The sequence below is a fragment of the Melanostigma gelatinosum genome, assembly GCF_949748355.1.
Source record: "Melanostigma gelatinosum genome assembly, chromosome: 6".
Classification (NCBI taxonomy): Eukaryota; Metazoa; Chordata; class Actinopteri; order Perciformes; family Zoarcidae; genus Melanostigma; species Melanostigma gelatinosum.
The window spans coordinates 6,954,257-6,979,413 of record NC_136639.1 but is presented as its reverse complement, the minus strand read 5'-3'; the positions used below and the strand labels follow the sequence as shown (position 1 = coordinate 6,979,413).

Here is a 25,157-nt window from a genome sequence, read left to right as displayed (position 1 = left end):
GATTGGTTAAGAAGTAAAATAAGTGTCCAATCGCTTAAATGACAGGCGCTCAGCTGGCCGTGAAGCCCCGCCTCCTATATATTAACCAGCAAACCCCGGAAACGTTGTCGTTTAAAGGGACAGGAGACATTTCAGGCAAAGGTTGAAACAACGAAAACAGCTGCGAGCAACACAAAAAGCCAGAGAGGAAGGGACGTGGTCAGCCAACAAGCGAGCTATGTGGCAAGAAAGAGTGGGAGGGTGAGAATCAATCTGTACGATTATTTTAATACTCCAAGACACCCAGCTAAGGTTGCTAACGGATTTTAGCATCGAAGTCGATTTTTGCTGCCTGGAATGCGACAACGCAGCAGTCAGCACGAGAGATAACAGAAAGGCCGAACTCCCAAACGACTTTGCCAGGCTGTGTTCCTCCTCCGGAGTCTACTTTTATTGTTAGGTGAGTAGGCTTCAAGATCTTGAAATGTGGCTTGCTAGCTTATCTCTTCATCTCCTGCATTGTGTGTACTTTAATGATTAATGGAAATATGGGGGGAAAAGGGTGTCGGTTTGTTTTATGATTCTTGAAGCGTGCAGTTAAATGTCAGCAGCTAGTTAACTCTGAACGTGCAGGTTGTCACAGTCATCAGTAAAGGATGATAGGAATCCAGCCTAATCCAGTTGATGACCTGACAGTAGCTTGCAGGGGGCGTTCCCTGCTTTGTCTGCCTTGCTCAGTCTTTCTTTATGTGTGTGTGTGTGTGCGCGCGCGTGCATGCAGTCTGCGGTGGATAGAGACAAAGTGATAGAGACCTAATGTATTTATGACACCATAGGTTTGTGTGTAATCAAAATGCATGTGTAAATTGATTATTACAAGTGCACACTCATGCCCTCCTGGCACTGTGCATATGGGCTGTGCAACAGGGAGGGATCAACCAGATATATTTATATCTATGTTTAAATATATATCTGTAAGATTGTGTCTATAACTCAGGGGATGAAGGGATGATGATCACTGTTACAGGAGAGGGGATGGCACTGAGTGCAGTGGGCGTAGTTCCCTTGGATTGCATTTGGGAGTTGCATTGCATCAGGCAGTGAAGGGAGCATTGATGTTGGCACTAAAGCCTGGTTACAGTGTATGTCAAATATATAAAGAGTTAGCGTAGAGTCAGTTATTACAGTGTTATTATGCTGATCTGCAGTGCACTGCCTCCCATTATCCCAAGAAGCAGGGCAGGATGGCATTGACATACACATTAGGCACAAGTGTACTCCGTCACACTCACCCTACAGCACACGAGCATATGGGAATCCATTAGTTGTCTCACATGCATGTAAATAGAAGATTTTGTCACACATCCCACACGCATTGCCGCAGCAAATCCATCTGCAATAACTCCACATTTTTCTCTCTCTCTCTTGCTTGTCCTTGCGTTGCTCTGACAGCCACCCCCTGCCTCTCTGTCTGGGAGAAACCAGTGGGCTTTGTCCTCAGCTGAGTGTGACGTCACACAGATCTTTGCTATAATCAACCATGAAGGCGAGGTGCATTATGTTTCGCTGGCCTGGGTCTGGGCTTGTCCCATGAAGGATCACTTTGTGGCTTAAGTTTCCAAATGCCAAAACACACTAGGGAAAACAAAAAAAGAAAAACAAATGAATTCAGTCTATTTGGGTTCGACAAAGAAGCCTAGAAAAGCCTCTCACATCAAAAGAAGGGAGGGAGTGATCAACAATTTATTTTCTGGCATGGAAGGCAAACACCACTAATCCCCAGCCACGACTGGTCTGTTTGCTTACTTCAAAATATAAAACTACTAATATAATCACCCTTCAGCAAATATATTGTGTACTTCTATGCTTCCTGTCCAGCCAGGTACATTGAGTTAAGCAGGAGTGTGGTCATGAGCAGCCGCGTGTTTTCTCATGGTAATATATGGAGCGATGAGTACCTAGTTAGGCTGTTTAGAAGAGTATTATAGTCAACATGACGCTATAACTTGTGGCGTGTAACACTGTAAGAGCCCAGTTTCTTCTGATTCTATGAAAATAGATTAGGCCCAGACTAACAATGTTACAGCCTTTGGCCTGTATTTGGCTCTTCCTACCTTGCTTGTAGTTCAACTAGTCTCCTGTTTTATTTAGTTAATCAGATAACCAGGGACATTGAGGATTTCAAGTTAAGGGACACCATTCAGCCTGTGGTCCTTTGAGCACCGAACCAATGTTTGAAGGGAATATACCTTCCATACCTCTGATGGCTCTCTGACTGAGTGCTTATGGTTCACGGTTGCAATTCTACTTTTTAGTGTCTGTGCTCTGTATGTGTGGAAAGTTGTGGTGGCTATTAAATGCTTTGAGCTGATGAAGGCTTGTTGTCAGCCCTCAAAACGTGTCTCTGCAGGATTTGATGTCCGAGATTACAGATGACTATGTGGGTTAGATCCAGTACTCCACACTGCTCTGGGCTATATTGATCCCTCGTGTGTGTGTGCATGCACGTAATGTACTTGCATCCTCATGAGAGCTAAATTGTCTCTCTTACATAAAGAGCTATTTAGCCATTAAGTGTTCGTTTTAAGGGTAAGATAACAAACAGCAAATCATGACATGTTTTTATTAATTCATAACCTTAACTCATCACAAAGAACCAGTGTTGACTGGTCGACTCACAGACTGTCTCTCCTGTCCTAGAATAAAATAAAACAAAAATGTTTTGCCTCTACTAATGCAGGTTTCCCTTCTATGTATCAATATAAACCTTGTCCATCTACCAGTGTTGCTTAAAAATACGGATCCTCCTATTCACATGCCCCTTTATGTGCTCAATCCATTGTTTGTCGCCCATTTGTTTTAAGATTGTAACGTCCATCACACAGATTAAAGGCAGTATATGGCACTACGAGATGTTTATAAAAGTTTTACATTCCGTCCATAACCTCGTGACCCCCTCAGTGGTCCCGGTCCTGGGTTTGTGGAGTGCCTAAATGGCAGAACTGAAAACAATGAATGACAAAGGAAAGCGTGAGCCACAAACTCATAATTAGAAAATCTATGAATCAACTATTCTACTCTACTATTTCATTTTTCTCATGTTTCATTAATGGTAGAAAATCCAGCATCAACTCTTTTGGGAGACAATCTGGAATTTCCACTTATGTCAAGTGCGCCATCTTTGTTCTGGGTGTTTTGGTGGCTCCATGGATCGGAGCAGCCTGCTCAACTTTATTTAAACACAGCTGACAATACAAGTCCAGGGAGAGAGAGGAGGATGGCAAGGCGACGGTACCACCTGCTGAATAAATCAACATGGTTTGACATTACACCCTGAGAGACAAGGCGCTGTGATGTCCACTTCTGTACAGTGTGGGTATGTGAGTGATTTATCTCTGGCCGTGTTTAACTTCGCCAGCTGGATTTGCTGTACAACCTCAGGATTTGTGAAATGATGACTGGCATTTTTCACTCTGTTCTTTCTGATTAAACAACTAATTGACTATTAAAGAAAATGATTGCCAGCTTAACCGATACTGAAAATGATTGTTAGTTGCAGCCTGAAGGGATTTGTTCAAGCTTCTCAAAAAAAGAGAGGATTAGCATTTTTTTTAACTATTTGATATCATCTTAAAGTGAATATATTTGGATTCAGGACTGCTGGTTGGCAAAATAAACTATTTGAAAAAATCACCTAGGGCTCTGGGAACTTTTGTTTTTCAAATAATTGACAGATTAATCAATGATTTCTTGCAGCCTTAGTTGGAGGCAGTGTCACAGTGACCAAACTGACCTGTGAGCCATTTGTCTGTTGAAATGGTTTCCATACAACCCCAAAATCAATTAGTAGAAGGCAGATGTATTTCTGTGCATCATATAGGTCAACACAGAGCTTATCGAGCTAAGATCTGTTCCCTCTCTGCCCCTCTGCCACTCTCTCTCTCGTCCTTGTCTTGTCCCCCTGTCCGTTACTCTCCAGTGCGTTGTCATTACTCTCATTTCCCTCGCCGAACATCAAAGCCCTCTCATCTATTTCTGCTGCTTTTATTCACTCCGTCTTGTAGAAGCTGAGTATGTGTGACAGGCCCGGGCCTTTGCATTTGTCACTTAAATTGACTTTTAAGCAAAATGACCGGTCTTGTGCGTCTCATCAGAGCCAGGAAACAGCTGAGCCGGAGCGTTTTTGTCCAAACTGCTCTGATATGAGACCTTGGCAAGATCCCTTTCGTTTGTGGCCTAATGTAACAAGCAGAGAACTCCGTCAGTGTCATGACACGGTAGAGAAGCAGTCACCAGATGGGCTGAGGAAATGACCCTTCATACAATGTCAAATTATGACCAATGCACTGTGGTGACCTGCTATCTCACACGATTATTCTCACAGTGTGATCAACTAGTCATCCAGCATCATTGTATGTGTATCATCAAGGTGAAGAGGAATAGTTTTATTGTTATCGTGATAAGGGAAATATCAGGCTGTCTGTGCTTTTCATAATGATCAATGGTGCATTTTGGAAGACAAGATATACCAATTGTGACAGTTATAGCCTATAAATGGTAGTTTGTATGTGCTGCTTGGATTGGACGTTTGCTAAATCAAAGAGTCAGTATCATATTTTAGTGCATAAAAGCGTGTCGATACATTGGCTTTCATACAAAGAGAAACACACTCGTAATCGACCGCTGCTCAACTTATTTAGGTTACTTGTGTTTCATTAAGGTGCTTATGTAATGTAGTTGCCGATTCACATAGTCCCCCCCCCCCCCCCCCACATAGGCCTCAAACACAGAGCAGCAACTCTTGTGGTACCAACGCTTCTCATGAATAACTGCTGCTTAACGAGCACAGGCCTGTGTGTATGTTTTGGACTGATCTCAGGATTAAACCGAGCCAGACCTCTCTCTGCCCTTCACCCTGTAACACCCCCCACCCAGACCGACATGGATGAGCCGCTCTCTGTGTATGTGTGGGTCTATAAACATTGCATGTGCAAGCGCGTGTTTTAGTTTCGGTAAACACTTGTGCTTAAGCTCGTTGTAAAGTAGGCCGGTGCTTTGTCTCCTCCACTCATTCTGCTGTTGTGAAATGATCGCGCCTACAAATGTCGAAACAAGTGAGTGGTCTCTAACTGCTATTGTAATCTTCTCCACCATAGTAACAAATCGTCGGTTGTGTCGGCTGGTTCAATAGTGAAAACATGCCCTGCTTAGGTATTGGTGAGCTACATGGCAAAGAAAGGGATCTTTTCATTTCAATGCCCAGATGGCAGGGTGGACCTCATTCAGCCGCTACCAGTCTGAGTGGTGCAGCACCCCCATGCTGTGCGAGTTCCCCAAGCATGAAAAAGAGAAGAAAAAAAAGGAATTTGTGGACAGAAAAAAAGGCCCAGAGAAGAGGCGAGAGGAAGAAACACAGAGAGTGAGGTAAAAAAAGACAGACAGCTGAATTCAGGGTGAGAGAGTGAGGAGTGAGAGAGAGGGGGGGAGAGAGAGCGAGATGGAGCTTTATTTCCTGTCCTCCATGAATAGGCAACATATTTCTCTGGAACATTCCATCCTCAGAGCTGGCCCGGCCTGTCACCAAGACTCAGTGTGCCACACTCCTCCCCATCTCTGCATTTCTTCCCATTGCACTCTGTATCTCTCCTTTCTCCTTGTGCATATCAACCATTACTTAAATGTTTCTACCCTTTTACGCCCATTTTCCCGCAGCAAAAGTGAGCTAACCATAAAAGGTTTAGTCCGAAGATATTCAAAAGAAAGAAGTAGTTCGTGCGAGGTGTAGATCAGTAAATATATATCAAAGTTTGTGGCTCTTTGTGATGGATTGGTGTTGAAAGATACCTGGATTGAATTTGATTACACCAAACTTTAATCATCTCTGTGAGGAAATGTCATACCAGCAGCTGGATGCTCAAAACAATAACTTGCAGAATCTAGTCATGAACGGTGGGAATGATTGCAGAAGTGGATTGAGAGGCCTATTTAATAATGGAAAACAGAAGTTATTTGAGGACTGCTTTATTTGGACAGTCCGGTGTTTAAATTGGACTACAAAAAAGTCTGTGTTCATTAATGTCTATTTGATGCGTGTGTTCAATTTAAACCCCAATTCCTAAATTTAACCCTAACCCATTATATCAATTGACACTTCTAGTCACTTGGTAGTAAGTTGGGCTGTAAAGTTCAATGATTATACGTTGATATCTTATTATCAGCAGGCAGCTGGTCAAACATGCCCTTCCAGAGAGAGTTTATCTCACAGGATTGTTCCAGCGCTCTAGAAATGTAAACATAAAGCACTCTGGGTGGGAAACAACCTGCAGGAACTCTGATGATGGTATAGTCGTGGGTGTGGTTATGTGGTCAAGCTGGCAGGTAAGCATGTTATTCAGAGGTCCCGTTCTACTTTGTGTTGCCTGCAGAAATAAAGTTGGTAAGACACACTGACACTCATGTTACAGTAAAACCAGACACATTACATCACAAAATTCTAACGGATTTGAGCCAGCAAGTCAACTAATCCGTGCTTCAATACCGTTGTAGATATTAGCTGTGAACTTTTCTTCTGCACACTGGAGCTTTGTTGATGTCCACGGTTTGGCTGCTGCCTGCTCTCATCCCTCAGAGATGTACACTTCTTAGATATAGGTCTCCATGTGTGTACTGCTAACCTCAGTACATGTCAACAGACACGGACACCAACACACGCAGGGGTCCATTCCTCTTTAAACATGTTCAGTATTACCTAACCCCCCCCCCTTCAGTCACATAAACACACTTTCCTTTCCCACCCTTCCTCCACCTCACCTCTTCCTCTCCTCCTTTTGTTCTCTCCCTCCCTGAGGAGGAGGGTGAATTAGACTGTTTTTGATTTTTTTACACCGTGACGAAATGGTTTACTCAAGGAAGTTTTGGGCTCGTCCCGATCGAAGCTCTTCAGTTCTTGAAGGCTGAGACTTTTTATTGCTGGTTGTAACCCCCCCCCCCCCCCCCCAAAAAAATAAAAACAGCTGGTGTCACTTTGAGAGGCTCTGACAAACTAGATATGTGTGTGTGTGTGTGTGTGTGTGTGCGTGTGTGTGTGTGTGTCTGTGTGTCTGTGTGTAACGCAGCGTAAGATCATAAAGAAGACACACCCGTTTTTTCCCCCTAAATATGGAAAGCAACATGGGCTCTTAAAGGGACAGAAGTGTGTTCGAGCATGCTGAAAAACAAACTCCTAAATAACAGTGCTGCTGAAGAGCAGAATAACCCCATCATTACTGTTTTTACAGTCATCTTGCCTCATTTTAATCTGCCGCTATTACTCTGTTTATTTTTCTCTGTCTATTTTGATGTATTCTATGCTTTCTACCTTCCCCTGTCCCCACATCTCTATATTTGGAGGTACCTAGCAAAAGCCGAGTATTGTTTTACAAACTTCAATAGTTCATAATCAACGTGACAGATTGTGATATATAACAAGAACGTTTTCTTTATTCCATGAGTACGAGGAATTGCACTTATTTTGTGATAACTCAACTAATGTTAAGAGTGTTTGAATTACACAACTATTCAAGTGACATCACTTTAAATCAGCCCAAATCACACGTCAAACTTCTGCACAACATACAACACCATCTATTCTTAGACCCTTGATTTGGCTGAGGTAAAGCTCCACAAAACTAAAGGCACGTTCTCTTCATCTTTCTGTATGAGGGAGATAACAAAGCAGCAGCAACTGGTTCTGGAAACGGACACAGGGTGATGGAAAAGTGAGCAGGAGATAGACGTAGATGAGGAGTCGGGGAAAGACAGTGACTGAGACATGTGAGACAAACGTGTTTGATAGCTCTCTGAGTCTTTATGTCTCGACAAGTCAACCCTGGTTCCTGAAATAAGGATAAAGCATAATCAGGTAGGTGTGTGTTTGTGTCTGTAACTAGAGGGACGGCCAGTTAAGTGCTAAAAATCTGGTCTTGACAGCTTCAGGTGTGTTTTGTGCACAGTGCTTTAACTTGTGTAATCTCCACCCACAGTGTGTGTGTGTGTGTATGTGTGTGTGTGTGGTGAGGGCTTGACACACACTGTGTGTACTTTAACCACATCACTCCTTCAGAAATAGTTTTTGCCCAGTCAACATGCCGTTCCTTATTAGCTCACAGCTGGCAAAATACACACACACACACACACACACACACACACACACACACACACGGCTGAGGGTTGCTCCTGGTACACAGCTGATAAACTTTTTCACATGCACTTCATTCTCTATCTGCACTGTAGCAGCAGATAAGCGCTTGTGCTTGTGAAGAAGCTGTGTACTATTCCATGCTACACACAGTGTGTCTTTGTGTGTGTGAGCGAACAAGATGGCAAATGGGTTACACAGACATTTGCATCTTTATTTACTGAGGCTTTCACCTCCTTTTATTAAATGTACTTTAATGAACACAAAACCACACGGGGGGGGGGGGGGGCTGGCAGTGGCACACTATGGGAAGAGATTACACGAGTTAAACACTGCACGCACAACATGCTTGAAGCTGTCAATGACACAAACGTAACACACTAACACGGAGAAGTTTGAGGAAATTGCTCTTTGGTCTCGTTCTCTACTTCTGCAGAACAGGCAAAGCAGGAGCAGTTGGGCTGGGTCTTACTTCCCCACGCCCCCCCCCCCCCCCCCCCCTCCCTTTCACTCCCTCCCCCTGGCCAATCAGGAACTCAGCCACTACAGCTGACCCCCCTTTTCTCTAGCCAATCAGCTGTCAGCACCCCCCCCCCTACTTTCCCCTGTATGCCTTCACTGCTGAGTGAGCAAAGCATGCCTCGCTCTATCAGCTGAGAGGAAACGACAGAAAGAAAACATAAGCTGAGAGAGAGAGAGAGGGTTGAAAGGAGGGGCCTGTGAATTGATAGAGGAAGAGAGGTGAGGAAGAGGAGGAATGGGAGGAGAGGAAAGAGGGAACACGAGCGTGTGAGGTGGGTTTTGCATTCAAAGATATTTTGGAGGGGCGCAAATGAGAGAAAAGAAGGCAGGGGGGACTGGAGAGAGAAAAGGAACGGGAGGGAGAGAGTGAGGGGTGAGAGTTGTTGATGAGTTTTCGATATGTGTGTGACCGAGGGTGGAGAGAGGTAGACAGGAAGAAAACAACAGAGAGAGAGAGAGAGAGACTGTCGGGCCTCCTCAATCTCAAAACAAGCAGAGGGAAGCAGAACAACCTCACTTATCTCTCTTTCTCAACACCACCTATTCAGGAGGAAGGAAGCAAAGCGTCAACAAACCGCATAGTCGACAGCAACAGCAGCCTGACCCAGTGGAAATAGAAACCAGAGGAGGACAGAAAGAAAAAGGCAGCAGAGTTACCCATCCAGCCCCCAAACTAAACACAGGAAGGAGAGAGAGTGAGACAGCTAGATAAACCCCATCTTCATAAGAGGGTGAGTGTCACAAGTTCTCCTGCTGTCAAGCCAAGTGTAATAATGTTCCTCCTGTCATATTGTCAGCTGGGCTCGGGTGACTCAATGTCTCCTAAAATGGCCACATGAAAGGCCGACAGACAGACAGACAGACAGACAGAGGGAGGGACGGAGAGACAGAAAGGGACCCCTTGTCAAACAGCGGTCTCAGCAAATATGTCACTGAGCCGGCTGAGTTTAGACTGCCATGCCTCTCCAGCCTGAGTACTGTATGTGTGTTTGGCTTAACACTCTCTCACTCAGAGGTTTATCAGTTTCAGTCAACTTGAGCTGTCTCCTGTCACTTTCGGCTCTTTCATTGATGCTTCCTGTCTTTGTGTTATTCTGATGACACTCTCACTCACTCACTCACTCACTCACTCACTCACTCACTCACTCACTCACTCACTCACTCACTCACTCACACGCGCACATGCACACAGTCATCCCATCCCCTTCTTCACACTGACATCCGATTGTCATACTCTAGATGGCTGCTCTAATTGAATCAACAGGTGATTGTTTGCAGGAGCACTGAGCAACTTGTGTGTTTGTGTGGCTGCATGTTTATCGTTCTCCAGACACAGCACAGGCCTGGGAGTAGCTTGGGTGGGTTCTGCTAAAAGTTGATGAGGCATTTGGGAGGCTGCTAACTTTCGTGCTGACGTTATCACACCTCTCTGTTGAAGGCTGGGAGTGAAGGGTGGACTGACGACATGAGGAGGGCAGAGTGTAGCTAGAGACAAGGCTGTTTACAAAATGAAAAAAAAATTCAAGATGATGAGCTTATGTCACTGATTGAAGAAAAGTAATTACAATGTATTACATGGTGGAGAATTACCGGTAATCCCTTCCAGGTGCCAAGCCTTCTCTCTTATAAGGGGGTAGTTGGGCAAAAACTTATAAGAAAGATTTACTGTCAGGTTTGCGTGCTGATAGATAAGATGGCATCTAATCAGCCAGGACATTTGTTTTATAGTTTGACAGCATCTTGCCATTTTTAAACATATAGTTGTGTTCATATGTGTATAGGCTGAAAAATATAAACACAAGCACAGGCGAACAACCTCGTGGCATCGCATCAGTGCACAGTGTTTCTCTGAAGACTGTCTGCCTCTGTATGGAAGAATTAAAACATGAAATATTAGTGTCCATTGTATGTAACCTAGTTGTGAGCAATTATCCAGCCCGGCAATTAAGGATCTAGAATTATTCACATTTCAATTCCCTAAAGGGTGGGAAACTCCAGAGCCACTTGTTTTACTTTATTTGTTAGTGTTTAAGATACAGTACCACATACCTAAATACAGTATAATATAATACCAACAACATCTTGTATTATAATGAAAGAATAGAATCTCTATCTGCACTGTATATATCTAGACTAGTAAGGGAGCCAGTCCTTCAGACAACTGTAAACAGAGCAGCTGTTCTTCTCCCACAAACAATTTATTTGCAGCCACTGTCAAAGAGCATTTAATATAAAATCAGAATTATGCAGTGGATGTATTTGTTGCACTTCTTATGAAGATTGGAAACAAAGTTAAGCGTCGTGGCTCTTAAGTTGATGTATCAGCTAAATTGAGTATTTCTTTAATCCCTTAAAGAAAAAAAGTGTTGAATGTTGTCTGCTTTTGTTTGTGTGTTTGTGTGTTTGTGTCTGGTCTTCAATCCTACATTTCACTGAGAGCTGGCTTCAAGGCCGGAGCTGTCGCCTTACCTCCTGTTGAAATGTTTGTGTATACTACTGTGTGTGTGTAAGTGTGTTTCATTCCATACATGTGCAACTTTTCAAAGTTAACAGGGAGCAGCAGGGTCCCGGTCTCATGATGATGAAATTCAAATGCATGTCGTCCTCCTGATGTTCGACTTAAGACTTTTGGTGTTTGCCCAATTGACCACATCCTTCACCGGCCTGAACCAACACACGGCAGACTTGCAAATATTTCAACACACCTCAAGAACACGACCATCTCCTGAACAAAATGTTTGAGCTCCACTACATGCATGTTTCAGGTCAAAGGTATTGAACCCTCAGTCATTAAACATGATGCCCTTGTGAGTTTTAGCTCTCGTTTTAGTCCACAGTAACATTTAGTAGTCAGGTCAAGTTGGAAAAAGACTGCAAAATAAATTTACAAGTAAATTACCTTTGTGAAATCTTGATAAAAATGGTGTTTCCCCTTATTTTCTGCTGTGGATACAAGCAGTTAATGAATACATAAATTACTGTCTTTTGGAAATGGAAAATCATTTTTTACGTCAATGTTTCTATAAACGTGACTCAGTCTATTCTCATTTGTATCCTGATCTAGGCCCGGGTCCTGCTGGTTTATGTACTACTGAATATTCAATAACACTTTAGAGCTCTACCTTCCCCTGCTCTATGCCTTAGTGGTATAAGTGTAACAAAGACAACATACCCAAAGTGTCAGGTAAAAATGGAAAGAAAAGGAAAAAGATACAATTCATAGACTCCAGAAAATGGAAAAAAAGAAAGAGCTCTCTCTCTCTCTCTCGCGCTCGCTCTCTCTCACTCGCGCTCGCTCTCTCTCGCTCGCTCGCTCTCTCTCGCTCTCTCTCGCTCGCTCTCTCTCTCTGAATGGGTGGTTCCCTCTTGTCAGGCATTTCTCATTCCTTTGTCTGTCATCACACCATTTCTACTCTTGCCCCGTCTCATTCTGATTGATTGCTTGCTGGTCCGCTTTCAGAGATGCTGTAGATATTACATGAGATTGTGCCTGGTCTGCCAGTAATGGTGAAATCTTAATGCTTCATGTCAGAAAATGTAACGATTTTCATGTGTAAACGTTTTATCCACTCATATTGGTTCACTGAAGTGGCAAAGTATTTTTGCAGTAGTTTTATAGAAAGAGCAGGTGTTTTTTTCATACCCTTGACGTTAAGCACACAGTACGGTTATGCAGTACAGGTTATGCATTTCACACAGATCAGATTGTACACGTAGATCAGAGGTGTCTATGGGAACATTACCTAAGGGGGCAGGTGTGAGGGTATTGCAAGTGATATGCAGTAGTATCAGTTCACAAGTATGAGCTGGCACACATGCGCAGCATCCTGAAGCCTGTCTTCGGGTGAGGCCAGAGTCTCCCCCCCCCTCTGTTGGCTCCTGGATCAAACCTGAAAAGGGCTGGGAAGCTGCTGCCAGCCTCCTGCTCAACTCGTTCAAAACAAGGTCAGAAATCAAGTGGGAACTAGCACAGAGCCTTTGGGTTCTCCCAGGCAGTTATGACATACACAGTGACTATTAATACTCAATGCTGACTCTTCTCCCATTCATTCCCCATCCCCCACACAGTGTCCGCCCCTGGGCGCTCACTGTAGAGACTCCACCTGAATTCAGGGGGGTATAAAACAAGACGAGGTGATTCCTTATGTTGTGTTGATATACAGGAGTAGAATAATCAGTCTGCCCAAGCTGGGTTTTCCTTGTGACTGTGTGTGTGACTGCATTGGGACCATATGTCATGTGAGTAATTACATGGGACAAAGGCTTCACTCCTGACATCAACCCCATACGAGTCTTTGTCTGCAGTGATAGGTAAGCATCTTACCTGATAATATACTGCAGTTAAGTATAATCAGGTTATAATGTAAAGGGGGGAGGGTCAATCTCTCTCTACTTACTCTTTTATGTCCCTCTGTCTGGATCCCTCTCATTCTTGTGTCATCTTTGACGAATGATCCCTCCCGTGTTGTTGAAGTTGAAGACTCCCGACAGAATAGAGAATTTGGTAAAAGAAAGATCTGAAACGCATTACATGCTCATTTAAACCCAGTTTTTCAGCAAAGTGATTGAAACATCTGCTGCAGGTCACCTAGAGTGCAGCTAGGTAAGTAATGCAGTGGCTAGTTTAAGCATTACATATCTGTATAGGAATTCTGGGGGTTTTATTCAACATCCCTTACAGTTGCATCAGTGGATTAATTTCAGGTGTGTTCCAGTTTAGTGGAAAATACCTATGAACAACTCTCGTTGTCTTCCTTTTTTCTCACCATTTCTTTCCTCTTGCTTGATCTTCAGGCGAGTGTCATCACTTCTGTCTAAATGATGAATCTCGTCATACTAGAAAGTGAAGTCACAGGCTGCTGTGATGTAGGTCTGACTGGGAACCAACTTTCTCTTCTCTACTGCTTCATGTGGATGCCAGCGGGGTGTTAGTAAGATCAACCTTCTTGGTTATTTTAAAAACTACTTCAATTGTCCCAATTTACATTTCAAGCTTTGGATGAAGTCAATCAATTTATTTGTTGCCTGCTTTAGGTTAACAAAACACAGGCCTTTTATCTCAGTGTGTTAGGATATTTGGCTGGCTGTACACACCTCATGGACGACAGCCATTTTGATGGCTATTTTCTTGGAGGAGCATCTTTGCCAGTCTCCCCCTAACCACCCCCCCCCCCCTCTCTGTAGCTCTGCTTCTCTTTCTCCCTCTTTGTGGTCGAGCACAAAGGAGCCGTTATCCTTGGGCTACTGGTTGCCACGGTGACGGCTCACTGTGACGACACCACCCACCCAACATTCCCAAGTTCTGGTCCTAGTGGGTCGGGCTACGGCCCGCTCCACTTTGCCGAGCACCATTTGGTGCCGAACTGGAAACATCAACTCTCTGTTCCACGAGTGGCTCCTTCATTTTTGATCATCCACCCAAAGTGTTTTGGGTTTTTGGACTGAACATTTGACATGAAAGAGAATGAGAGTAATATTATTTCTCCCTCAAGTCAGTCAGCCTTGTACTTAAATGGTTAGAGACTTATTAGAGATTATTTGATTGATTTGTCCTGTTCTTCTCAAGTTCAGTAACAGACTTAAATAGTGACTTCCTAACTTGCCCTGCTTGCACAATACGTGTGTCTTTGTCTACTACGGTGCATGTTTGTTCAAGTATGCGCAGGTATGAGGACGCATGTGTGTTTCTGTGGCTCTCTTTGATGTACTTTTGAATGTGTGTGAGTTTTCAGGATGGATAGTCTCATCTTAATGACTGTTAGTGGTGAAGTCCAATAAACCAACTGCTATTCTACATGTTCTACATTTCCTCAGGGACTCTGGAGGGAATGACCCTGTCATGATGCCACAGACGTGCCACACCCCACGCCCAGGGGACGAAGGAGGGCGTGTCTGGCTATCAGCCAACCACAGAAGGAGCCCCAATAGAGTTCTTTCCAATTCCAGTTCAGAGAGATTTCTCCTCAAGAGCTTTCTGCATTACTGACACTCTGCCCACGTGGTACGTTTGAGCCTTCAGGCCTTATCCTTATTGAACGAACAAACATAATGCAATTAATATGTATTGACGAACTGGTTGTGTTACCAAGTTGCTTGTAAAATTAATCCAAACTTATTCTTGGAAATGCATCCAAGGTATGCATCCATATATAGATATATAGATGTTATACCTATACCATGGTGTAGGTTCATTATATTTTCAACCTCTTTATTCCTCCCCAGGTTGTAGTTTTTGTGCTCACCTCCTTCACTCCTGCTTCTGGTGGAGTCCTCACTGTTTCCTGATTACCTATCTTGGGATGTTGGCGGCGTTTGATGGCAGCTGTCATGGAGATAAACGGATTTCTTTAGCAGACCATTTTATACACAACCTCCAGATGTTGTGCCAGATGCAGGTTGTCCACACGGGCAGAATTGGACAAGGACGGGCACAGAGGTGAGCTGCTGATCTCGAGCATTGTCTCAATCTATTCATTCAATTACAAGGGAGACAAATTAGGTTTATGCCTTGCCTAAATTGCATTATGTATAGTGGCCCAATAATGAGCTGTTCATACTGTTTTAAAGCTGAAAAATCCAGAGTCTTGCATAGATTGTATATTCAATCAAACTATGTCTAAATATATTAGCATCTGATTTCCCCTCTGATTTTGTGGCAAAACTTTTTTCTCAGTGCAGAAAAGGTTTAAAACCTACACATTGTTCGGATAACACGAGACAGAGTAAAGTCATGGCATCATAGTCATTTGATCTGAAGTGTCGGGGCGGGGTGTCAAAACCAACAATCGGAGGCACAGCATTCCTTTTCAGTGATGATAAAGACAGCAGCAAAAAGGGATTCAACACACAAGCTGTAATTATTCTTTTATCATATAGTCCTGCAGTCTTCCTGAAGTATAAATAAGATGGGACAACTGGCTGAAGTGTCATTATCAAGTATGACACTTCAGCGCAGTGATGTGCAAGGTTTTAAAAATGGTTATGGTGGATTTGTTGATGCGATTCATGCTGTTTCTCTATGGCAGTCAGTCGGTACTCTTCTATGTGAACTGTAAATGACCGGAAAAACCTGCATGCCCATTGCGTTCTTTCCTTTGAATTTTATTAAGCTATTTTATGTTTCCATCACTCATACAGTCATTATAGATTTCTTCATTGAAATCTCCCCTGAATTGTAAGTATTTTGTTCCTTTTAGGTGCTGTGCGGCTCAGCTTCCTCCTTCACACTGCTTGACAACATCCCAACAGGAAGTGTAGGACTTCCTATTCCTGTGTAACATCTTCCTCTGCCTACTGGCACTTGTGAGGACCTACTTGACCCGGTTGCAAGCTAGTCAAGACTCTTATCCTCCAGCAGAGAAACCATGCGGCACATTCACGTGGAGTTAGCCCACAAAAAGGCTCCATTGGAGCTTCCAGCCCAGGAGGGGGACCTGCCTCCACCTACAGCCCCAACACAGGGCCTAGACCCTGGTGTCAGACCGGGGGCGCCCAGGCACTTTGGCCAGGAGGAGTTGCGCCTCCAAAAGGTCTACCAGCTCTCCATTTTCTCCCAGTTAGGGGGATTTTCTACATCCACAGAAACCCACACTGATACCCAACAGAGGCCTGTCCGGTTGGGCGTGAAAAGGGGGCTAGAGGAGCCACAATTGACTCATAAGCGCCCCCACTTGGGGGACTTCACAGACAATGAGGCATTGGAGGGAGGGGTGCTTTGTGGGCCAGCCCCAGCTCAAGGTGTTGGGTTGGGGTTAGCGACGGGCCCTGGTGGGCCTGGTTCTGTATGCTCTTGCACACAGATAGAGCACAGAGACTCTGAGGGGGGACTGTCACCCAGGTCCCCACCCCTCTCACCAAGCCACAACCCCTCCCGACGCCCAACTCAGCACAATCACAACAGGCCCATTCCTGATGTATTTGCTCCACTCTCACCTAAATCACCCCCAATGTGTGACCCGCATGGACATCTCTCTGACCAGGGCCATTCCCTCTGTAGCTCAGCCAGGACTGAGCCACCTAACGGGGGCCACACACCCACCTACTCGCTAGGTGGCCCTGCAAGTGAGAGCTGTGGCAACGGCTTATCTGGAGGCCAGCCCAGCCCTCACTTATATGAAATGGCCATGTATGAGACTCCCAACCCTGCTAGTCCCACCAGCCCTCCAGGCCCCTTCTCCCCACCACACCACACAGAACTGCAGGAGCCAGGGGAGGCCACCGAATGGGAAGTTGGACTTGAATCTTCCCCACCTGAGCGAAGTGCCACCCAGGCTGCCTCCTCATCCTCCAATGGCCTGGCTTCCTGGGAGAAAACTCCAAGCAGTAATGGCCACCGTCTGTCCTCTGGAGGCCACTGGCCAGCCAAAAAGCGTCTGTTGTCCCCGAGCGACACAGGGGAGTCCTGCTCAGAAGACGAGGGACCCTCCACATCCAAGAGAAGCAGGCTGTCATTGTTGGCTCCGGGACTTGGCCCGGCCTCATGTCGCAGCACTGATGCTAAAGCTGCCCCTTACTGGAACCACCTGCTGCCCTCTGCATGGGACCGGCCTAAGGTCAGTACACCCACATACTCATTTTCTTTTGAGTAATTTAACATTTAACGGCTCATAAAGTAAAGAATTTCTCAAGTGATTCAGTCTATTGGGGACTTGTGTGCAGTGTCTTTTTTTTCATCAGACTAATTTGTACATCGGCAGTATCAAGAGGTATGCAGAATGTCTGTACTTGAACGCACCAGTTTGAATGTTATCTGTTCAACTGATGGTTGCTGTAAAACAAATAATTAATGTTGAAGTGGAAGAGGTATTCAGATCCTTTTCTGAAGTCAGGGTAGCAATACCACAGTATAACAAATGTAAATCCTGTGTAATCCTACACCCAAGCGTTGTACCACATATGGACAGAGGCGTGCTGGAGACATATTTCAGGGTGCGAAAAGAGACAACCAAAGCCAATAGGGCAAAAAACAGACGTATGTCCAATAGGGACAGTTTTTTTTTTTATTGGAATGTTCGCTGAAAACGGCCCTGACCAGAAAACAACTCGGTACAGTGATCATGTACAGACACAAATGGAGAGGCGAAAGGAAACCATACGAGGAGAGAAGACGCGAGGAGATATGTTTTAACAGACATGAGACGTCCTTTCCTCTGAAGCGTCACGTGAAGCGACGTCGGTTTCTGATGATTGAGGCCGACTGACAGCTGATCAGCTGTGATCAACTGTCAGTCGGCCTCAGTGCGTAGATATGACGTAGCCAGCACACGGAGCCTTGTTTACGTTTTTAACCAATGATATAGGGCTAGAACCTAACCTAAGCCGATCAGATATTTATTTGACAACGCTTTTAACCAATCATTTGTTAGACTGCGTTCCAGCAAAATATTCTATCGCTCGGTTCTTTAGGCCCAGTGGAACTCCAAAAAGGAGGACAAATACGCGTCCGGCGCCGGACGCTGGACAGGGCATTGAAAATCCGGACTGTCCGGCCTAAATCTGGACGTCTGGTCACCCTAGTAGCACCCTTTGGTGTACGAGTAGCTACTTCACAAGCTAGCTTAGCACACGATGTACAGTCGTAAACTGATAAGTTGCAGTCAAAGAAGATGCATAATTTAACATTACTCAGTACATTTAGTGACAGAAAGACAGTTAGCTCAGAGACGGTGCAAACGTCTTCAATATGAAACAAAATATTACTCTGATTGTAATATTTGTTATATCATAATGTACTTGAATGAAGCAAGTTAGAGTTGAGGAATACATTTTTTAATTTTTTTAAATAAAGCTTTAGGTGACTTTATGGCAACATAATACAAAAAATCAGCATGTGCACATTTGCATGCAAATATCATTCTTTTAGACCAAAAAACATTTGTACTACTCTATGCAGAGGCTTTGAATACAGAACAAGGAATGGCCGTTCAAAGTCAGTGGTTGATGGTAAGACATCAGTGAGCCTTGACAGTCCTGGAAAAGAGGCAAAGTCATAAATAAAAAGAAACTAAGAGAACGAGTAAATGGGGAAAGAGTGAAGTGATGGAAGGCTCATTATCACGCCATGCTGGAACAGGCCGAGTAGCTCGAGAATAAAGCCCATTGAGAGAGGGTCCATTGTTCCCCCACATGAGTGTGCTGTGTCTCTCATACACACACACACACACACACACACACACACACACACACACACACACACACACACACACACACACACACACACACACACACACACACACACAGATCCTGCTTAAAAAATGGTTCTGGAAGTTAATTGACCATTTTTTAACAGTGGGGGGCCAGAGAGAGCTTTGAGTGTGTGTTTGTGGGATGGGAGTATGCTAATAGTGACCATAGGTTTCACTAGTTAGGTTTCATACAGCGGTGTGCCCATTGGGACTAGAGGTGTTGAGAGTATGTGTGTGGGAAGCACAGAGAGAAACGGATGTAAGGAAGACTTGTGGACACAAATTACGACCGGAGAGGAAAGTGAAAGGAATAGAAGCAAGCCTAAACGGTCACAGGTGATATTTCAGTAAATACAGGTTAGGAAAAAGATATTTAAGAGGCACAGAAAGGGGAGACGGGAGGATATTCTATAATGCCATCTGTGGTTTTGGTCGAGTGTGACGATGAGACGACAAGCTGACAAAGAGCTCCAAGCTCTGTAGAGAGCCAGTGTAACCACAGGTTGGCTAATACCAATAAGCTAACCATGAGTGAAAGGTTTGCTGTGGGCAAATGGCTAGCAGGTAGCATAGGTTTGGGTACTGACGAGCCTTCTGACAGTTGGGTGGCCTTTACGATGAACAGCAGCCTGGAAATGGGGAATATTTATGCGTGTGATGCCACAACCAAAAGTCAGTGCTCAGTAAGTAAGAGGACAACTGAAATATACTATTACACATAGAAATTACTCTCACAGAAACACAATAACACTAAGTCCATTTGGTCTTTATTTTAGTATTGTATTTTATATGTATTTATGAACTTTAGTTCTTTAGCATTTCAAGCCAGGTACTTATTTGTGAATAGCTAAGGGCTGACATGAATCTGAATTTTCAAAAAGGAAAAAACCACTCATAATTTGTCATTTATTTTTTTGTCCTCTTTGTACAGACCCCCACAGACTGTACAAGGTCAGGAAGACGGCTTAAAAGTGGGCTGCGGCTGAAAAGGTGAGTGCTTCATTATATTTCCAGCAAAGTTATACAGTTCAATTACAAATAACAACATTAAAAAGACATGCTTTCTAAAACGGGATTAAGAAAACGGTATTTAAACTTCATCATGTGCATGCTTAAAGTTCAAGAACATGCACAGGTGTATACATGAGATACCTTCAATGTCAGTTAGATTGACTGCAGCAAAGTCAACACAGGGAAAGAAGCTGGGAGTTAGCGTAGGTTGTATGTTATTCTAAATTTCAGGTTTTGTTTTTTGTCTGTTCTTGAATACTCAGACACACTCGAAGGCACATGACATGTTGGTCGAGACAAAATGAATGTAATCTTAACCACCACTAACCAACGGTCTGTTTTGTGTGTTTTTGTGGTCATATTCAGTCGGCAGCTGCGCAGCGGCAGACACACAGACAGCGGCCGCTCCACACGTTCCAGTTGGCCCTCATCATCCATCAGCAGATCCCTACTTGGCAACTTTGAGGTACACATTATTTGAATAACTTCAGGAGTAGCAAGCATAGATTATAAGAAGTGGACATGTCAACGTGACGCCACCAATTGGTTTGTAGACTGCCGTTTTCAAGCCTCGTGTTCAGCATTTAGGCGTCACCATCTTGGTTTCTGGCAGTCGCCATCTTGGCTTTTTGTAACCAGAAGTGACATGAGAGGGTGGAGCTAATCGCAGGATTATAAGGACTAAAAGTACCGGTACATGTAGAAAATAAGCTAATGACATGGTGAAGATATTTATGATACTTGCCTTACTCCTTTGTGTAGATCATTTTAGGACAGAGGATCATAATATATTGGCATTAAAAACAGTTATACAACAATAACTAAGATTATAATAATGTTAGTTTACAATTTCATGCTTTTAAATGAGCCTCTTCTTGGCTCACATTGTTGTTGGCCAGCAGATGCATATTCTATTACTATGTTGAACACTCCTGGTGTTTTTCAAATTCTTTGGCCAAAAATGACTGAGTGCTGCAGTAAATACTCAAGTATTTAATGAAACTTGTGTTTTGCAATATAAAGAGTTTTAAAAGGCTCCTGTTAACGACTATATACTCTCTTCTCTTGTGTTCCAGGAGTCCATCCTGAAGGGACGATTCTCCCCGTCAGGACGGATCGAGGGCTTCACAGCCGAGATCGGTGCTAGTGGCTCTTATTGTCCACAGCACGTCACCCTGCCGGTGCAGGTTACATACTACGACATCTCAGAGCACAGCGCACCCTCACCCTTCCTGGTGTGTGTGTGTGTGTGTGTGTGTGTGCGTGTGCGTGTGTGTGTTGGTGTGTGTGCATGTGTGTGTGTTTGCGTGTGTGTGCGCGCGCAGGACGTTGTGTAACTGGTACACAAACAATAAACCAAACACAAAAACAACACTGTATTGCACACGGCAGGTAGTGTGTTTGCTAGTACAATAATGACCTCATTGGAAGAAAAATGATGCAAAATCAGAAGTTGGAACAACTTTCCAAAACACTAACAGATATAGAATCGGCTTCAACAAGGTTGATGTTGGCTTGCCTCTTCAAAACCAGATGTAAAAAAATATGTGCTGTGTTTTTCCTCTCCTACATATATCATGAAGCCTTTTTTTCACATCAGAACTGAATACTATATATTCATCAGATACAGAACCATATAACATAAGATCGACAAGTACTTAGCAAGGTACAACCTGCATTAATATGTAAACAACTTTAGTCCTGCTTATAAGAAGTCTTAAACTGTTGTTACACTGGACCATTTGAAAACCTCTGTTTTCACTTCCTCACCTTCAAGCCTCATGTTGACTTTGAGTTGTTGTGTATGAAGTTTTCTTCAATATAGTATGTAGCTGTCTGTGTAACCACAGCATGATGGAGTTATTTTAGAATTAGTCTGCTTCCATATAGGATTTTTTGTTTTTTCTGTGCATTTAGTGGTTTTGATAAGGAATTTAGATTTAGATGCATAACCTGATGTGTTTTATGTGGATCAAACCAAACATTTAAATTACTATTGTAATACTGCTGGTTGCTCATTCCTTCTACACTTAGATCCTGAAGTTGACGGCTATTCAAATGTACAAAATAATGCGTTATTGTGCAATTACACAGTGATTGAAGAAATGTAATCAGTGCTGTGTCTCTGTCTCTCTCCCTCACAGGGGGTGATATCTCTCGAGCCTCTTGGAAAGAAAGGATACAGCATACCCAAAGCAGGGACCATTCAAGTGGTCAGTTAGTCTTTTCTTTCCTCATCTCATTCTTTGCTCGGATAAACCCATGTTGCCTTTATCTCATTTTGTGTTACCACAATGTTTAATATGATGTGACAAATAACCTCTTGTACTTCACTTAAAACCACTGCCAGCTGTCTTATTTTTGCTGTTTAAAATGCTGACCTTTGTCTGACATCTGTTCTCAGACCTTATTTAATCCCAACAAAACTGTGGTGAAGATGTTCCTGGTGACCTACAACTTCGGCGACATGCCCGTTAATCACATGACCTTCCTGCGCCATCGTATCTTCTTGGTGCCTGTAGAGGACGGGGTTGAGGGGAAGGACGAGGCGTCTCCAGGGGACAGAGTGCTAGACAGGAAGAAGATTCTCTGCTACCTGATGCATCTCAGGTATGACGTGTTCAAGCGTTTGCATTGCTTTTTATACCTGACGTTTCATTAACCCTTGACTTAAAATTACTAGCCTGTGTCGAGATGTCTGGAAAAGTACCATTAGATTACACTAACAGCATGAAAGTCATAGTAACATGTTTTTTTTATTTTGGTTCTGGCTTTCTCAGATTCCAGAGCTCCAAATCTGGGAAGATCTACTTGCACAATGATATCCGGCTGCTATTCTCCCGCAAATCCATCGAAGTGGACACAGGGATCCCTTATGAGCTGAAATCTTTCACCGAGGTGCCAAGAAACCCTAAATACTCCCCCCGCGTGTGACCCCAGCTTGGCCCTTTGAACCTCCCCAAAGCCAATGCAGCCCGTCCTGTGCTTCCTAAAGAGGAGGGAGGGAAACAGACAGACTGCTAGAATGATGGACACAAAACTTGATAAGACTTGATGAGACACGCCACATGCACACAAGACACACATGCACATATGATGGTGTTGTAGTAAATGTGCTCCTTTTTATGCTTTTATTCTCCATTGAAAATTCCGACAGTCAAATTGGGGATATAAAATGTCACTATCAAACATGGCATTCCGTGTAACTTCCATTCATTGAAAATGAAAACGAATTTCAGCATTGCAGTTCAGAACACATGCAGTCAAAAGCAGGACTTTTACTACACTTTCATCTGTACAAAACAAGAAATGCACAAACGCCGACACACACACGCACAGCACATACTACACACACGTCACAGCTGAAACACTTTTGGTGGTGACTCTCTGAGTTCAGTGTTAACATGCATGCCTTGTGACTTAAACACCTGCATTTTCCTCTAGTGCCGTATCACACTGTCCTTCACTCTGCCTGCAGCTCCAACCGCCTCATCGGACCAATAATTGAAATTTGGCAAAAGGCCACAAACAAAAAGCATGTCCCTGATTGTGAGGTGAAGAAAATGATCACCCCGTCCCCCACTTCTCCCCCCCACTCGCACACTTTCTGACCAGCAGAGAGGAGATGAGCAGAGACACAAACACGAGTGAAAGCGAAGGCTGAAATGGAATCGGCCATCTTGATCGGATGTCTTATCATTCGACATATGATCTAAAACACTGACATGATTTGACCAAACTCAGGACACTTGTTTAAGAATACATTTCTCTTCTTACCATGTCACATATCATGGTCATCAGACCACTGTGTGCACTTCAAGTTAGGAGGGTCGATCCATGTCATGAAAAACAGGGGAATCCAGTTAATTTTATGTAGTCAGACTGAGGGACACTGTGCTGTTTTCTTTTTTCAATTGTTTCCTTTTTTTTAGATTCTGTTCAGAACAGTCTGATGTTGAGACAGAAAATGAAAAAAATAAAAATGAACAAGCTGTAGTATTTTTAATTTATGTTTTCGCAAATGTCTTAATAAGCAATATGCTGCACAAAGTAGAGTGTTTTTTTCAGCCGGACGAGCTTTCTCTCTGGAGGGGGGAACAGAGAAAGTGGAGAATTAGAAATGGGAGGAGGGAGGGATGATGTGGGAGGGAAGGGTGGTGGGGTATTTAATATGGGAAAAAGTCTATGTATATTTAAAAGAATAAACTCTGCGACTGGCGAGTAGCACCTGTCTTTGTTGTTGTTGTTTTTGATTGACAAACATCGTGAAAATCCTAATTCTTACCTACACTTCCCAGAATGCAATTTAAAAGTGTCTTCAATTAGAACATCTGTGCCTAATAAAGGTATTTTAAACTCCACACCCCCAGTATCCAATGCAGACTTTCTGTTATATATTTGACTAAAACGTCTCAAGCCTGATGACACCACTATGACAGCAAAAGGTTTATTTTTTCTTCAACTTGACAAAGCTCCTTCAAAGCCTCAGAAACCGTATACAACTGTTTTAACAGGCTGAGTAGTACTAACCTTGACAAGTAAACTGAACTTCATATGTTAAATCGGTGGTTTGCTCCTAATCCAGAGTCTTCCTTAGAACAGTTAGTATCTTATTTAAAACTAAGTCCATCAAATACTTATGTGTCAACAGGCTATTCTATTTCCACCCGACTTGAGACAAACCTGAGATATGTGTTGTACTTCAATATTTTAGTTCCAATTTGAGAATTATCTGCGATGAAAAGCATCATCAATAACAAGATCAGTTCACAAGAAAGTAATGTCTTATCAAGCTGAAATAAGTTGCTTATTTACAGTACACCTTTTTGATAAAAGCAAGTTGGAGACATAAAGTCAGGCCATTGTTCATTACTACAAACAGACCTAGGATTCTGGTACCACATACAACACACTAAAATAAAGCAGCTGGTCACAAAAGGAAGCCTGAGAACTGTCAGCTCAATTTCTATTCTTGCAGATTGTTTGGAAATCTGCCAGAGAGGAACCGTTAAGCTATAAAGTGCTTCCTCCCCCGGCTTCTACTGCCCCACTGAAACTGCTCAGTGGCAATGAACAGACAGACTTTGGTTGTTCTGGGCAGTTCTGCAAAATATAAATGTCAAACTGTGTGAGTGTCAAATACAGCACTTCTGAAAAAAGAGTCCATCCTCTAAATATCCCCCAGCTAAAAATACAGAGGAACATCTATATATGTCTCACACCAACAAAATGGCCAGTCATTCCTGTAATGCACTAAAATATGGATTACAGCTTGGTCCTGAACT

The 25,157-nt window shown here is 43.4% G+C and overlaps 1 protein-coding gene across 6 annotated transcripts; it reads left to right on the top strand.

Annotated features, from left to right (window-relative positions):
* Positions 1 to 129: 129 nt before the first annotated feature.
* Positions 130 to 23,985, top strand: atosb (atos homolog b). 6 transcript variants are annotated; one of them, XM_079270589.1, is made up of 11 exons: positions 130 to 439; positions 9,226 to 9,408; positions 14,492 to 14,678; positions 14,900 to 15,113; positions 15,874 to 17,229; positions 19,793 to 19,851; positions 20,239 to 20,338; positions 20,949 to 21,107; positions 22,017 to 22,085; positions 22,277 to 22,482; positions 22,653 to 23,985. In XM_079270589.1, exons 5-11 carry the CDS (start codon positions 16,042 to 16,044, stop codon positions 22,804 to 22,806), a joined length of 1,935 nt encoding a protein of 644 aa, XP_079126715.1. In that variant the 5' UTR covers positions 130 to 439; positions 9,226 to 9,408; positions 14,492 to 14,678; positions 14,900 to 15,113; positions 15,874 to 16,041; the 3' UTR covers positions 22,807 to 23,985. The 6 variants fall into 6 exon arrangements, with proteins under 6 accessions (XP_079126715.1, XP_079126719.1, XP_079126714.1 ...); XM_079270590.1 differs by lacking the exon at positions 130 to 439 and adding an exon at positions 8,842 to 8,896; XM_079270593.1 differs by lacking the exon at positions 9,226 to 9,408 and having other exon boundaries at positions 20,949 to 21,059.
* Positions 23,986 to 25,157: the final 1,172 nt, after the last annotated feature.

Bases quoted from the DNA above. Each gene is read 5' to 3' on its own strand.
- atosb (XM_079270588.1), top strand. From the start codon at position 16,042: ATGCGGCACATTCACGTGGAGTTAGCCCACAAAAAGGCTCCATTGGAG. The intron at 20,339-20,948 runs GTACACATTATT...CTTGTGTTCCAG, and splicing joins CCCTACTTGGCAACTTTGAG to GAGTCCATCCTGAAGGGACG. The intron at 21,108-22,016 runs GTGTGTGTGTGT...TCTCCCTCACAG, and splicing joins GCGCACCCTCACCCTTCCTG to GGGGTGATATCTCTCGAGCC.